Below are 13,597 nucleotides of genomic sequence, written 5' to 3' on the forward strand. Positions count from 1 at the left end.
AACAAAACAAAGCTCTCAGTACCTTTTCTCTTTAAAGTCAGCAATGCTGATTTCATGATAGTGCCACCAAACAAGCTTTGTGATCCCATCCAGGGGAAAAGGCATAAGTGGCATGTTCACATAATACATGCGTTATTAATAGGATCTCCTAGAAGGCTGTTAAATGCTAACAAACATGGAGAATATACACTTGGTGTCCAAGGAGGGAGAAAAGATCGGGAACTAGGGAGGGGTACGTGAAGCACTCTCAGGCATGATTATCCTTAGAACAAAAACTCCTGTCTTGCCATCTCAAAGCTACTACTTGAGTTCTGACAGGCAGCAATTATAGGCAGTGCTGCAATGACAGAGCATTTTTCAGATCTTTAAGCCGAGGACAACTAATTCTAGCTATTCCACTAGTTTCCTGAAACAACAGCACTGCGATTTCATCAGGAATAGACTCTTAAAATGCAGACTGATAAAGAGTGGTTGGATTATAACAGCCCAAATCTCTGTGGTTTGCCCACTTCAGAGACTATTTTGAGACTAATACTTTTAGATTGTAAGTGCCTCTATCCGCAACTTTTTTTTCCTATGCAACAAGAGTCTTCAAAAACCTTAAAACATGTGCAACACATTTCAAGTAAATATTTCAGATTTCAAATAATCATTGAAACATATTTTTGGTATACCAAGACATGAATTAAAATATTTTTTAAAACCACATAATGAAAATAAAGACATTTTTAAGAAATTGTACATATGTAAACAGTAAATTTCTTTAGACTTCACATACTGAATATAAGATTTACCATAAAAAGATTACCTTTCTCTTATGAATCCCTTTATCCACAATCCAATACTTCTAATAATTTAATTAAACAGAAAAGTAATTAATTTAACCTGTACAGGGGAGCTCTAAACAAGAACATTTTAAGTTTTGTTAAGAATAACTGATTTACTGCACACCTGTAATTCTAAATTACACCACCAAAAATACACTGAAAGGGCTGAGCCAGGGCATTCATAGCAGTATGCCGAGGGAATATGAGAACAGTTTTGGAAGTATCCGAATAAACCACCAGGCTGGCTCACACTTAATACAGTGCAAAATAGGAAATTGAGGTGAACTGCTTCTACATCCAGAAACGTCATGGGCTGCTGCTGCTACCAGCTTTAAGGCTTCCAAAACTGAATTACTGAATGGTAAAGCAGTAAAAATGTCACCTACTTTTATCCATCATGTCCCAAACTGGTTCACACACTCCTAAAAATGGAAAAATAATTTGGCCTGCAATCTCTTACAAATTCTAACAATTGCATTTTCAAAGCCACATTCCTGGTTCTTGGAACTACTATACCTTATTATCAATGGAAGTATCAATTCAGCGTTTCACCAAATCACGAGAACACAAATTTGGGGTTATTCCAAAACTAATTCGAATGAGACCCAACTGTACTGTACAGAAATTCTAAGCTTTATTGAAGCAGCAGTCCCAAAAACCAAGAACACTGCATCTGGGATGCCACATGACACGCCCTTCAGACAAAAAGAAGAAACTTCACTCTTGCCCTAGGAGCATTGGCAGGAATGATTTGCTGATCAAGCAGGAAAACAAATCTCACACCAAAACGTTTTCTATCCATGTTACCTGGAGAAATACTACATGGGAGCAGCCTACATGACTGTACAGAGAGGTTCATGGTGCCTAGTGCTTCTGGCATGCCATGGTTGAATTAAGTGATGGGACAATGATGGCAGTGGGCCATTCATAATTCAAAACCCAATGCTGGGAGCACCAGTACACATACCAAATGGCCTATCCAAGTGGCATCTGTCACTGAAATGTTAATCATTTGACAAATCAAGCTCAAATCTCTTTTCATTATGAATGCTCCAGAAAAAACCAGTACCTTTCAGTCCTTCAAAAAGACTCCATTTAAGAATAATTTGATTCGAGGTTTCCCTTGGGGTAGGGGTGAGGGGAGACCTCAAGGCATTAGACAAAATGGCTCCCTATGAATAATTTTGTTTAAACCTGGGCTGAGCAATCTCTTTAGCCCTGTGTGCCACCAGCAGGGCCCAGAATCAGGAAAGACGACAAAAGAAGCAGAACAAGAGTGTTAAAAGAAGGAGGACACACGTGGTGTGGCACGGGGGGTTGGTGGTGGTGGTGGGTAAAGCAGAGGACCATGGGGCAACCAACCCCCTAGGACCTCCTGGTGGCAGCGGAGCTTCATTCAGTTGCTTCCTCTGCCCTAGGCCAGACTTTAACACCAGGGCTGTGACCAATGTGTGCCTAAAGGCACCAAACTACAAAGCAGATGCTTTATTTTGAGCTATCCAATTGCCAATCTATCTGTGTTTTCCTCCCCAGGGTGGGGAAGCCTAACAGTTTAAATACAAGCTACGGTTTTATAATTTAGGATCCGAGCAGCACAAGTTCCAGCTACCAAATTTTGATCCCAGGAAGACAGCCACAAAATTTAAACAAACTACCTTCCCGCCAGAATTTTAAAACAAAAAGGAAGAAGAAAAAATTTCTCCCACCTCATATGAAGAATTCAAAAACTTTCCTTAACACAAAGAGGCTCCCCTCAAGCTTAATCAAAGCCCTATTAACCGTATAAGCCAGTAAAATCATTCGTAGGCCAAGGGATCAAACAAACAACCTTTTTGACACACAAGTGCATGACCACAAAAAGTAAAAATAAAAAAGTAGGATGGGGGCGCTTCACTCTCAAGCCTAGAGAGAACACATGCTCTACCCAGAACAGCTTCACTGACAAAAAAATAACCAAGGAATTATCCACAGAGAAGATGACACACCAACCTTCTGACCCTACTCAACCACCAGTACCATTACCTTTTTCTTTAACCAGGTCTTTAAGTGACTGCCATTTCACATCAAAAGGTATGTTTGTGATGAAGGCTCTGTATCTTTTAGTTGGATTGGCATATGGCTCAAAGCGATTGCCTCCTCTTTTTATGTTTTTCTCCTTCCTCTTCTCATTCTGAGCTGGTCGTTCTCCTTCACTGAATTCAAAAGAGAGGGAGAAAAAAAGTCCATATGTTAGCACAATACTAAAGACAATATTTGATTTTCCAGGTTTACAATCCCACACAAAGTTACATGTAACACAAGACTAATATTGATCCTGATTTGAGACAAACTAAAGTGGTCCATAGAGCAGAAAACTGCAGTAGTACACTCCTTAAAACCCACCTATCAAAAAAATCATTCCCAAGACAAGTGTGCTTTCCTAGGCCTTCACACACTCCTGTGGGGCTCTAACAGAGGTGGGGGAGACAGGCCAACTCCCTGCCCAAGGTGCTTTAATTCCAAGACAGAAACAGGAAAAGAGAAGGAAGATTTATAAGATTTCATGGAACAGAAATGAGGTGGTACACATAGGCCCAACCAATTTTAGCTTTACAAATAAAAGTGTCTTTCATTGTGGGCAGAAAAAAATTGGACTCAGGTACTTGTACACCATTAGCAGCATTATTCACAATAGCAAAAGGTGAAAACAACCCAAGTGTCCACCAACAGATGAATGAAGTAAACTAAATGTGGTAGATCCATACAATGGAATATTACTTATTCAGCCATAAAAAAAGGAATGAAGTGCTGATACATGCTTCAACACAGATGAACTTTGAAAACATTATGCTAAGTGAAATAAGCCAGACATAGAGAAAAAAGGAATAGAGGTTACCAAGGACTGGGGAGAGGTGGGAATGGGGAGTTACTGTTTAATGGCTACAGAGTTTCTGGTTGGGATGATAAAAGAAAAAAGTTCTGGAAGTGGCGAGTGGCTATTGGCATAGTGTACAACACTGTACCTAATGCCACTAAACTGTACACGTAATCATTTTAGGATGGCAAAATTTACATATATTTTACTACAATTTTTAAAAACAAAATTTTTAAGGGAAAGAAAACCATTCTCTACTCAACCCTATTACTTTGAGGCTAGGGAAACTGAAGTCTGAGCAACGCCGGTAGGTTAAAGACAGCACGCAAACAATTCCACCTTGGCAAGAAGGGTGGATTTGTTTTTCTGACATGGCCTTTCCTGTAATACTCTTTACCTTTGTGTGTTAGGTGCTTCCATGGAGTAACATTTCTAGCTCTACAGGTACGAATCTGGCTTAAGAGTGGGCAGGAGAAGTTTCACAAGAAATGCAGCTCCCAAAGCACAGAACCAGACAGGCTGGAAGCCCAGTCCAGAGCCCAGGAACCAGACACGGTGGCCCTGCGCTGGCTGCGTGTGGCTGTTCCGAGCCCCCTTTGACCACAGGCAGACACCTGTGAGAGCTGACCAGGAACAACTGGGGAGGCAGCAGCCACAGAAGTCCTCTCAGGGCACTAAGTCCAGCACTTTCTGCTTCCCAAGCCCTATGCTTTCCACCAGTGAGAATCAAGGGACTCCCAAACTACAGATTCTAGCAGAGACTTTGTGATCCAGGGCAAAAATGGAAAGAAAACAAAAAGTCAAGATTACAGTACTGATGATTTATAAGACCACCTTCTTTAACGTAAAGGGTTGATCTTTATTCTAGGATATGTCCTCCCTGTGTGGGGGAGGGGTAGTGTGTGGGGGAGGGGTAGTGTTCAAACATCAATGGTAGCTGGAGGACTTTCTTTCAGTGTACTTGGAAAAACTGAAGTTAGCAACTTTTTTGTAGTCCCCAAGTACTTTTTTCTACTGGTCCCTCATATCCACACACAGGCGTGCCAAGTGGTAACCCAGTGAAGTTATCACCCTAGGCAAAACTAAGGAAAGCAACTTCCTCCATGATCTGAACTATACCAACATGCAATAAATAGACCTCCTTTCACATGGGCTGGCAGAGTGGGGGAGGGGGAGTAGGGCCACACCAATCCCCAGATTCCTAGAATTCTTCACTCTGTCTACCCAGGCTCACAACAGACCCTCCTCAGGCTGACTGCACACCGCAAGCACAGTCCAACCCATCCACTCCATATGAATGCCCTGCACCCGTCTGCAGACAGAGCATGCAATTTTACCCTCCGTACATAAGGAGGAAGTGTGTTACAACAATTCATAAAATGTAAATCAATCTACATTTCATGGGCCTACAGAGAGTCTGTGGGTAGGAATATTATTTTAGAACTGGTTTCTTTGAAACCCAAATACTCTACAATCTACATTAAAAAACATTACTCTGACACAGGGTGCATGACACAGTAATGCTTCCAGCCTGTGTTTCAAAGACTGCCCAGCTCACCTTATTAGTTACAAAATGTATAAATAACTAATTACAAGACAAAGTAGGTAACAAAGTGTCTAGGCCATATTCATGACATGCATCATTACTGCTAAGAATAAACTACCCAATCTAACCCCAGAAGCTGGGATTTGGGTTTGGGGGTTAATCCACATCACATGGCTCATCATCAAGAAAGCAGCTCAAATGGGTTATGGCCAAGGTGTGAGCAAAGCACTACTGTACCCAAGTCCTTCTCTGGCTAATCATTTCCTCTCTCCGAAAGTTTCCTCCCTATCTCACATCACTTCCAGTTCCTTAAAAAATTGACCTTTTTGTAACTCTAATGATCACCATCAACTCTATTCTTGACAGAATTGTAGAAAACCCCCCTCAAAGAAACCTCACATGACACACGTTCAAGTATAGATGATGTGAACAGTTTAAGAAAAGCCCAGTTTTTCAATGTTTAATTCAATTTTCTCACTTACCTTCGGGATAAAATTAGGGGAATATGCTTCTAGCCCTAAATACATATAACACTTAACTGTGAAAACCTTTTAGAAAGCACATTTTTATAGGTAGATTATAATTTAGCTACACTGATGAAATAACCTGCTTTATCCTAATACCCCAAATTTAGATTATAGAATTTTTAAATGTTAAAACACACCTACCATACATTATCCACAACTAGATACTTACCCAGAAGAAAATAAATATATCCATACAAAAATTTAGACCTGAATGTTCATAGCAACGTTATTTGTAATATCCCAAAACTGGAAATCTAAATGTCTACTAACAGGTAAATGAATAAACAAACTAGAGTATATCCATACACTGAAATACTACTCAGCAAAAAGTAATGAACTACACACAACACGGATGAATCTCAAAATACTTATACTCAAAGAAATCAGACAAAGAAGGAGTACATATGGTAAGATTTCATCATATACAAATATATTTGAGAAAATCTAATCTGGCAAACTAATCTATAGCGGGTTTTCTCAACCTCAACACTACTGATATTTGCGGGCCAGATAATCCTTTTGTTGTGGGAGGCTGCCCTGTGCACTGTAGGATGTTCAGCAGCATCCCTGACCTCTACCCAAGAGAGGCCAGTAGCAGCCCCATTCCTCAGACTTGAAAATGAAGATCAAAAATATCTCCAAGACACTTCCAAATGTCCCCTGAAGGGAAAGAAGAAATCACCCCACTGAGAACCACTGATGCATACTATGGCCTGGGGGTGGGGAAAAAAAGGACTCAGAGGATTACAAAGGGGCAGCAAAGGGGGTTATGGTTGTATTTATTATCTTGATTCAGTGAGGGTATCAAATCGTACACTTCCAACTTATGCAGTTTATTGTGCCAATTATACATTTTTTAAGTTTCCACTAGTTTCTTAAATTTCAAACCTAACCCCAATATAACTTGACTTGTAACTCTTATATAAAGTAACAAATCTGTCATCTTTCAAAGAAACTGAAGCTACCTAAGCAAGCTAAATGCCTTACCAATATTCTCCTCGCTAAGTGGCTCCCAATTCCCAATGAACACCCCATCTGATTCTGGCACCCAATCATCTACCTGAAGTTCTAAATAGACCCAATATGTTAAAAAACTTTTTCTGACATTCTATCAACCTAATTCACGATACATCAATAAAGATAAGCCCAAAGTATCTGTAAGAACCTCCCAAGTCATTAAAATAAGATTAATTATGTTTAATATGGCTTTGGAATTGTTTCACTGACTGCATTCTTTGAAAATTGATAATTTAACATGTCACTGCTCCACCATACTAGAATTATACTGTACATAAAGATCACAAGTAAAAAGATAGGGTGCCTGCCTATTTCACCAAGGGCTGTCACATTCAACATGTAAAACAGTGATCCCTATCCTCCCTTACGCCTCCATGGCATTCCCTCTCACGTATAATACTCTCATTATTCTCAGTTTTTCAATCAAGAGTGTAGTTTGAAATGGCAACCCCGACACGTCGAAATCCTGACCACATCTCCTGAGGGAAAAGACTCCCCCACCCCCATATTCCCTTGAGAACCATCCCTTATGTAAAATGACTCTTCACAGAAATCCTTTCAATCCTGAGTTTCCCCTAATGCATTTAAGATGCAGAGAGCACTATTCACAGCACTATTCTAGCTCCAGGTCCACCTCCTAACTACCCACGTGACTTAAGCGCTTTCCCTCTCTGGTTCTTTACCAGCAAAACCAGCATAACCTGTATCCATGTAGCTCACAGGGATGTCGTGAGAATCAACAATCAGCCTAACAAAAAGCAGGTTGGTAAATGTTAAGCGCAATACCTAAGGGAGCAGTACTACAGATGACTAAGAGGTAGGGTTATCTAGGTCTGAACCCCAATGTCACCAACTCTTTGTCAGGCCTCAGTTCCTTCATCTGTGAAAGGAGGTTACTTATCCACACTGACAAGTTTAAAGGACAGACTTGGCACACTAACTGTGGCAATGATATATTTTTGTACCAAAAATTTTCTGGAGAATGATTCACTCCTTGCCTTCTACCATTGCACATACTGATGAGGTTTTAAAATAAGCCCATGGGGCCGTGGCTGAGGAAATCTAGGCACTGTACTCATTACAGACTACCAAAGGAGCAATTCAGCTTTCACCTCTATGACTGCAAAACATGGTAATGGGAGAGACCATCTGCCAACTCCTAAATGAAACAAGCAACCTAATCTTTGCAGACTAGTATCTCCCTGCCTAGCCATGAATAAAATCAAAGAGCAAAGTGAAAGCAAAGAGCTGGCAGCATGCATTCAAACAACCTACAGCCCCTATTCTAATCTTGAGCTCACAATCAAATGTGCCTCAAAATTATTATCAAGTACACAATCACTTTTTAAAGTACAGCAAACACTCAAATCATTGCAAAGCACAGAGAAACTGGTTAAAAAAAAAAAAAAAAAAAACCACTTCAAATAACTGTGTTCAGTGAGAGGTTACGAGGGTGGTGTGTGGAAGCAGCAAAGGACCTGGAGTCAAGATGGCCTCCCCCAGATTCTTTGGGTCAATTTCCTTAACCTGAGTCTTCTCAATTGTTAAAAAAAAAAAAAAAAAATTTTCTTGACTGTAAAACAGTGTCAACACTAACATTACATCCCCAGGAATTTATACTAAATACATTTTTAAAATTTAAATATTTTTAAAATAGCCTATCTCTCAGTTTTCTGATTCAGCCACAGGTTACTCTGAAAGTGGAGTAGGTTAAGTCACTGATTTTAAATGGACGGTGCAACCTTTATTTTTAAAAAATAAAATTTTAAACTAAAAAAAAAAAAAAAAAAAAATCAAACCTAAGCCTACATACTCCTCTAAAATGAACGCTTTTACCTCCTTACTAATATACTCTAACTCTGAATCTTGACTATTTTTTTTTTTTAACTTCAGAATTTATTTTTTTAATTTATTTTTGGCTGCATTGGGTCTTGCTGCTGCATGCAGGCTTTTCTAGTTGTGGTGAGCGGGCTTCTCACTGAGGAGGCTTCTCTTGTTGCAGAGCTCGGGTTCTAGGCACGCGGGCTTCAGTAGTAGTGGCGGCCTGCAGGCTCTAGAGCGCAGGCTCAGTAGCTGTGGCGCACGGGCTTAGTTGCTCCGCGGCATGTGGGATCTTCCCAGACCAGGGATCGAACCCATGTCCTCAGCACTGGCAGGCGGCTTCTTAACCACTGCACCACCAGGGAAGTCCCTTGACTGTCTTTAGATGCAACAGATTTCTCATCAAAATAAAACAAACCCTCCTCTTATACCCAGAAGAAAAGGAACTGCAAAACAAGCTGTCCTATCTGGGGTCCTCATCAAGCTTGCTATCTCACTGCCTTTTTGGTTTACAGCACAATCCACTCCTGGCGGAGACAAAGGTAAGAAGAATCCAGTCTCACTCATTTCCCTTCCCTCAAAGGCTTTCAAGATAAAAATCTAAATTCCTTAGTCTGGAATTCATTGCCCACCAGCTGGCCCCCAGTGCTCCAGCAGTTTGGGTTCTTTATAAATACGTATCAAATATATAAATATAAAAATTCCTAGTCTTTGGACGCTCTCCTCTCTGCCTCTCTCCATCGTCTTTCATCCTCCTCCCCCTAGAGGAACACCTCTTAACTGCCCCCAGCAGGTTAGGCTGGGGGGAGGGGAGCCCCTCCAAGCTCCCTACCTAGTTAACTCCTTTTACTAATACCACAGCACAATTACTTTACTACAAAAATATTCGTTGGCCTTCCCTGTGAGCGGGGGGGGGGGGGGGGGGGGGGGGGGGGGGGGGCGCTTTGTTTTCTAAAGAACTCTGCTTTAAAAGCTTCGTGATGCAAAAAAAACACCACGCACACAAACTTTTCCAATGGCCCTCCGAAACAGATCTAAGTGTTCCTAACTTCCTAAAATAGTCTCTACTAAGCAGTCCTAGACTTTGAGGTTCTTTCCAACAAGGGCTCTTTTAGCTCTAAAACCTTCAGGTTCTTTCTAACAGCCCATGTGTTAACGTGCGTCACAAAATGACTATTTGGAAATGGACAGTGGAAAATGGGAAATTTGAAAAATGTACCCCAGATGCTATAATCTATAACTAATAACTTCTCACCTAGCACGATTCTAGCAGCACTCCATCCTGTGATAAAGAAATAAAGGAAATAGGTAATGAAGAAAGTTTAAATGAACACATCCCTTTCCAGAATTTTCAATAATAAAGGGTTGGGAATACTTCTAAGATGCCTTTCTCTTGATTTCCAAGGACCAGTAACCACGGTATTTTGTTCCTCCCCACCTAAGGAGAGAAAGTTTAACAACATAGCTAGTATTTAGTGAGTGTTCATTAACAAAGCGCTTTAACTACATTCACTTTTAATCCCCACGAACTCCAATTATGCACATTAAAAATTTGTGGGAAGACAAATTCATAGGAGATAGAATGTATGACACAGGTAACCAGGAGAGGGGGAGAAGAGGAAGTTATTGTTTAACAGCTAGTTTCTGTTTGGGATGATGAAAAAGTTCTGGACGCGGATACTGGTGATGGCTGCACAACACCGCAAATGCAGTTGATGCCACTGAATCGTACACTTAAAAATGGCTAAAACTGTAAATTTCACCTTACGTATGTTACCACAATTTTTAAAAAACGTATGTGGTAAATCAAATGTGTGCCCAGCCTTCCCCTGTCCTCCCCCCACAGCTGCCGGGAGGAGGCAAAACGCCTCTCCATCTTTCAGGCGGCTGTAATCAGAATGAGTGGGGTTCAAGGGGACATAAAGGAATGCTTTAAAGCTTTATGGAAACTTTAAAAACCGAGGACCCGAGACAGACCTCTAAACAGGACTGAAAGGGTGACGGGAGTTTGGAAATGGGTGAACCCGCCTGATGATGGAAAAATCTTCCCCTAGAACACGAAAGAGAATGTTTCCCTTTTTTTTTCCCCCCCCTACAGTTTGCTTCTACGGCTGAACATTGAGCAGCAGGTCCGATCTCTCCACAAATACCTACTGCGCACCTGGGGAGGAGGTGAGGGACTTGAGCCGAGGCCAGAGCTTGGAGCGAGGGGCGGTTCTGACCGAGGCACTTATCGCGGGACCGGGGGAGGGGGGGGGCTGGAGAGGAGGGGAACGACGCGCGCCGGGGAGCGGGAGGGGGGAGGAGGCTCCCGGAGCCGGCCTCGCGGTCCTTCCCGATACCCACCCGCCTCTGCTACCGTTTACCCGGACCGACAACGGGCGAGATCCTGCGTGCGCAATCCCTCCCCTCCCCCCACTTTACCGATCGGGAAACTGAGGCCCCGGGCCATTGCGGAGAGACGTGAAACCACGCGCCCAACCAAGGTCACCCGACAGGCGAGCGGGTCGCGGACTCCGGGGCTCGTCGGCTCCAGGGCCCGCGCGCCATTATCCCCGCGCGCAGAGGCCCGGCCTGAGGCCTTTGCGTCAGGGTCGGTGTCGGACCCGGCCTGGAGGAACCGGGGGAGTTGAGGCCCGAGGCCTGGGAAGAAGGAGCTGTCCTAGAGGCGCTCCCGGGGCCGCCCGGCTTCACCCCTCACGGCCTGGGCGGCCCCCACCCTCGGCAGACCTGAGGGGGAAAGCCCGGCCGAGGGCCGCGCCGGTGGGAAGACGCCAAGACCTAACGGAGCCGCCGCCGGCCGCCGCAAAAGTGCCCGGCCTGGGACAAGGAGCTGTGGAATACTCACCCTTTTGGGCCCGGAGCTCCGTTGCCACTCGGCACGCCGGGCGCGCCGCTCTCCTCCTCCATTTTGGGCTCCGTCGCCGCCACCTCGGCTGCTGCTTCGACCCCTGCCGCCATTTTCTCCGCGTCTGGGCTTTGTGTGAGCGAGCGGGATGCGCGGCGCTGCGCCTGCGTGCTCACGTGATCCGGCGCGACCAGTAACGTCTGCTCGCGCCGCGGCGGCCTCCCGCCTCCTTCCCTCCAGCACCGGGCCACGCCCCTGTTCCGGGCCACGCCCCCGCCGCGCGCAGGCGCGCACCGTCAGCTGTTACTAATTCATTCTCGCAACTAACTTGCGTTTGGCGCCTACTGGATACTCCATCCGCTCTCCAAGTCTGGTAGAGGCGCCATCTCTCCACCCCCCACACGTGGACCTCGTCACTCCCAGCTTTCTGTAATCAGAGCTAGGGCAGAAGGGCAGCGAAGTTCTGTTTACTAGGCTAGAAAGGAGTTAGGCAGGCAAGGGTAGGACACTGAAGGGCCAGGCCGTAGGACAAATGTGTAAAATGCTCTCTCTCTAAGCAAGTATCATCCTGCACCAAGAATATCTGGGCTCTATCCGACCTGTCTCCCCACCACGCTGAGAAGTCCTGGGTGCAGAGCCCATGGCCTAAGTCTCTCTCACTAACAGCCGTCAGCAACCAGACGCCTAGCTGGAGACTTCGAATGTGCTGATGAATGGTTCTTGAGTGAATGAACAAGCAAGAAGCCAAATATGGTGATAGAAATCACATGATGGGGCTCCTTCCTGCCTGACCGTGGGTCCCTCTGCCCTGAGAGCTTGGCCCTTTCCCCGAATGGGTTTTCAGGGCTGTTACAGGACGATGTCCTGGGACAGCCACAGTGGCCTGAGAAGAGGCCAGAGCCCCCAGCATTCAGAGGCCTCAGGTTCCCTTACCCAGCAGCCACCCCTGGTCTCTGTTGTCTCTGGTACTTTGAAATAAATGCTTCAGTGGATCTTGAAGAAGTTCCCATCTAACCACCAAACTCTCTCTAAGCTCACAATGGGAAAAATGGGTTTTTTTCCCCCTATCTCACCAAATAACTACATTTCATCAGGCTCTGAGGAACTATCTCACCTGCCACACCTTCCTCCAAATTAAATACTTAATCTGGCCAGGTTAAGAACTCCAGGCCTGGAGAATAAATCCAATAGCCCAGGCTAAGGCAGAGGATAGGCCCCACCCTCTCTTTCCAGCTCCCATTCCCAAGAACTTCCCAGACTCACCCGTCTCAGAACGCCTTTCTCTTGCCCATCTGCAAGCCCCTCCTCTCATCTCCCCCCACCCACCCCGCCCCCTGCCCCCGGAAATCTCTGATCTACTAAAATCCCCTGTGCACACCAACCCTCTTCACTTGGTCCCACTGGAATCTATCTCAGTTTCCTTTCCTCCCCGTTAGACCTCTCTCTCTCTCTCTTTTTTTTTTTTGGCCTGGACAGCCAGGGAAGTTCCCCCCCTCCCCCTTAGACCTCTCTAGACCAGAGGGGCCCCTGGACCAGAAGAAGCCTCACGAATCTCTGAATTCCCTTGCCCAACAGGGCTCAGAAATGGTGGAAGAAGCCACAGCAGTCTCTCAGAATCATGGAGAGGAGGCCGAATACAAAGCAGCGGGGACAAGAAGCCACCTTTTCTCTGATCCCTTCTCCGGCAGTGGGTGTGACTGGAGATGAGCCGCAAGCCGGGCCCAGGCTGAGGAGACAAACTTTCTACTAGGCTGTGCTCCTATAGGCTGGTTGATTTAATCCAACACTGCCCAGATTCCTGGGTTTAGCCATCGCCTGCACTATTAATTCCTTCACTCTTTCCTGTAACTGACACTTTATTTTCTTTAAAAGAAGGCTGTTTTGGGAATTCGCTGACGGTCTGGTGGTTAGGACTCTGCCCTCTCACTGCCAAGGCCTGGGTTCGATCCTTAGTTGGGGAACTAAGATCCTGCAAGCCTCCCAGCGTAGCCAAAGAAAAAAAGTATGTTAAAATGTTGCTTCACCTCACAGCACAGCCAAAGAAAAAAAGGATGTTAAAATGTTGCTTTACCTTAAATAGCTTATTGTAAAAAATAAATAAGAGAATGATGCTATTAAAGTGTAAATTCAGTCATACACTCTGCCAAAGGATCTGAG

General features: G+C 44.4%; 1 protein-coding gene across 11 annotated transcripts in view; it reads right to left on the minus strand.

Annotated features, from left to right (window-relative positions):
- The window catches only part of HNRNPM (heterogeneous nuclear ribonucleoprotein M), a 38,900-nt gene extending 27,277 nt beyond the window's left edge, over positions 1–11,623 (minus strand). For 10 of the 11 annotated variants that reach the window (XM_036846814.1, XM_036846816.1, XM_036846824.1 and 7 more), the window contains exons 1-2: positions 11,441–11,595; positions 2,850–3,019 (exon numbers count right to left, since the gene is read on the minus strand). In XM_036846814.1, coding sequence (XP_036702709.1) covers positions 2,850–3,019; positions 11,441–11,553 — 283 coding nt within the window. In that variant the 5' untranslated portion in view covers positions 11,554–11,595. Of the gene's footprint in view, positions 1–2,849; positions 3,020–11,440 lie in introns of all 11 variants that reach the window. The other variant, XM_036846815.1, reaches the window with a different exon arrangement.
- Positions 11,624–13,597: the final 1,974 nt, after the last annotated feature.

This window comes from Balaenoptera musculus, chromosome 3, assembly GCF_009873245.2.
Source record: "Balaenoptera musculus isolate JJ_BM4_2016_0621 chromosome 3, mBalMus1.pri.v3, whole genome shotgun sequence".
Taxonomy (NCBI): Eukaryota; Metazoa; Chordata; class Mammalia; order Artiodactyla; family Balaenopteridae; genus Balaenoptera; species Balaenoptera musculus.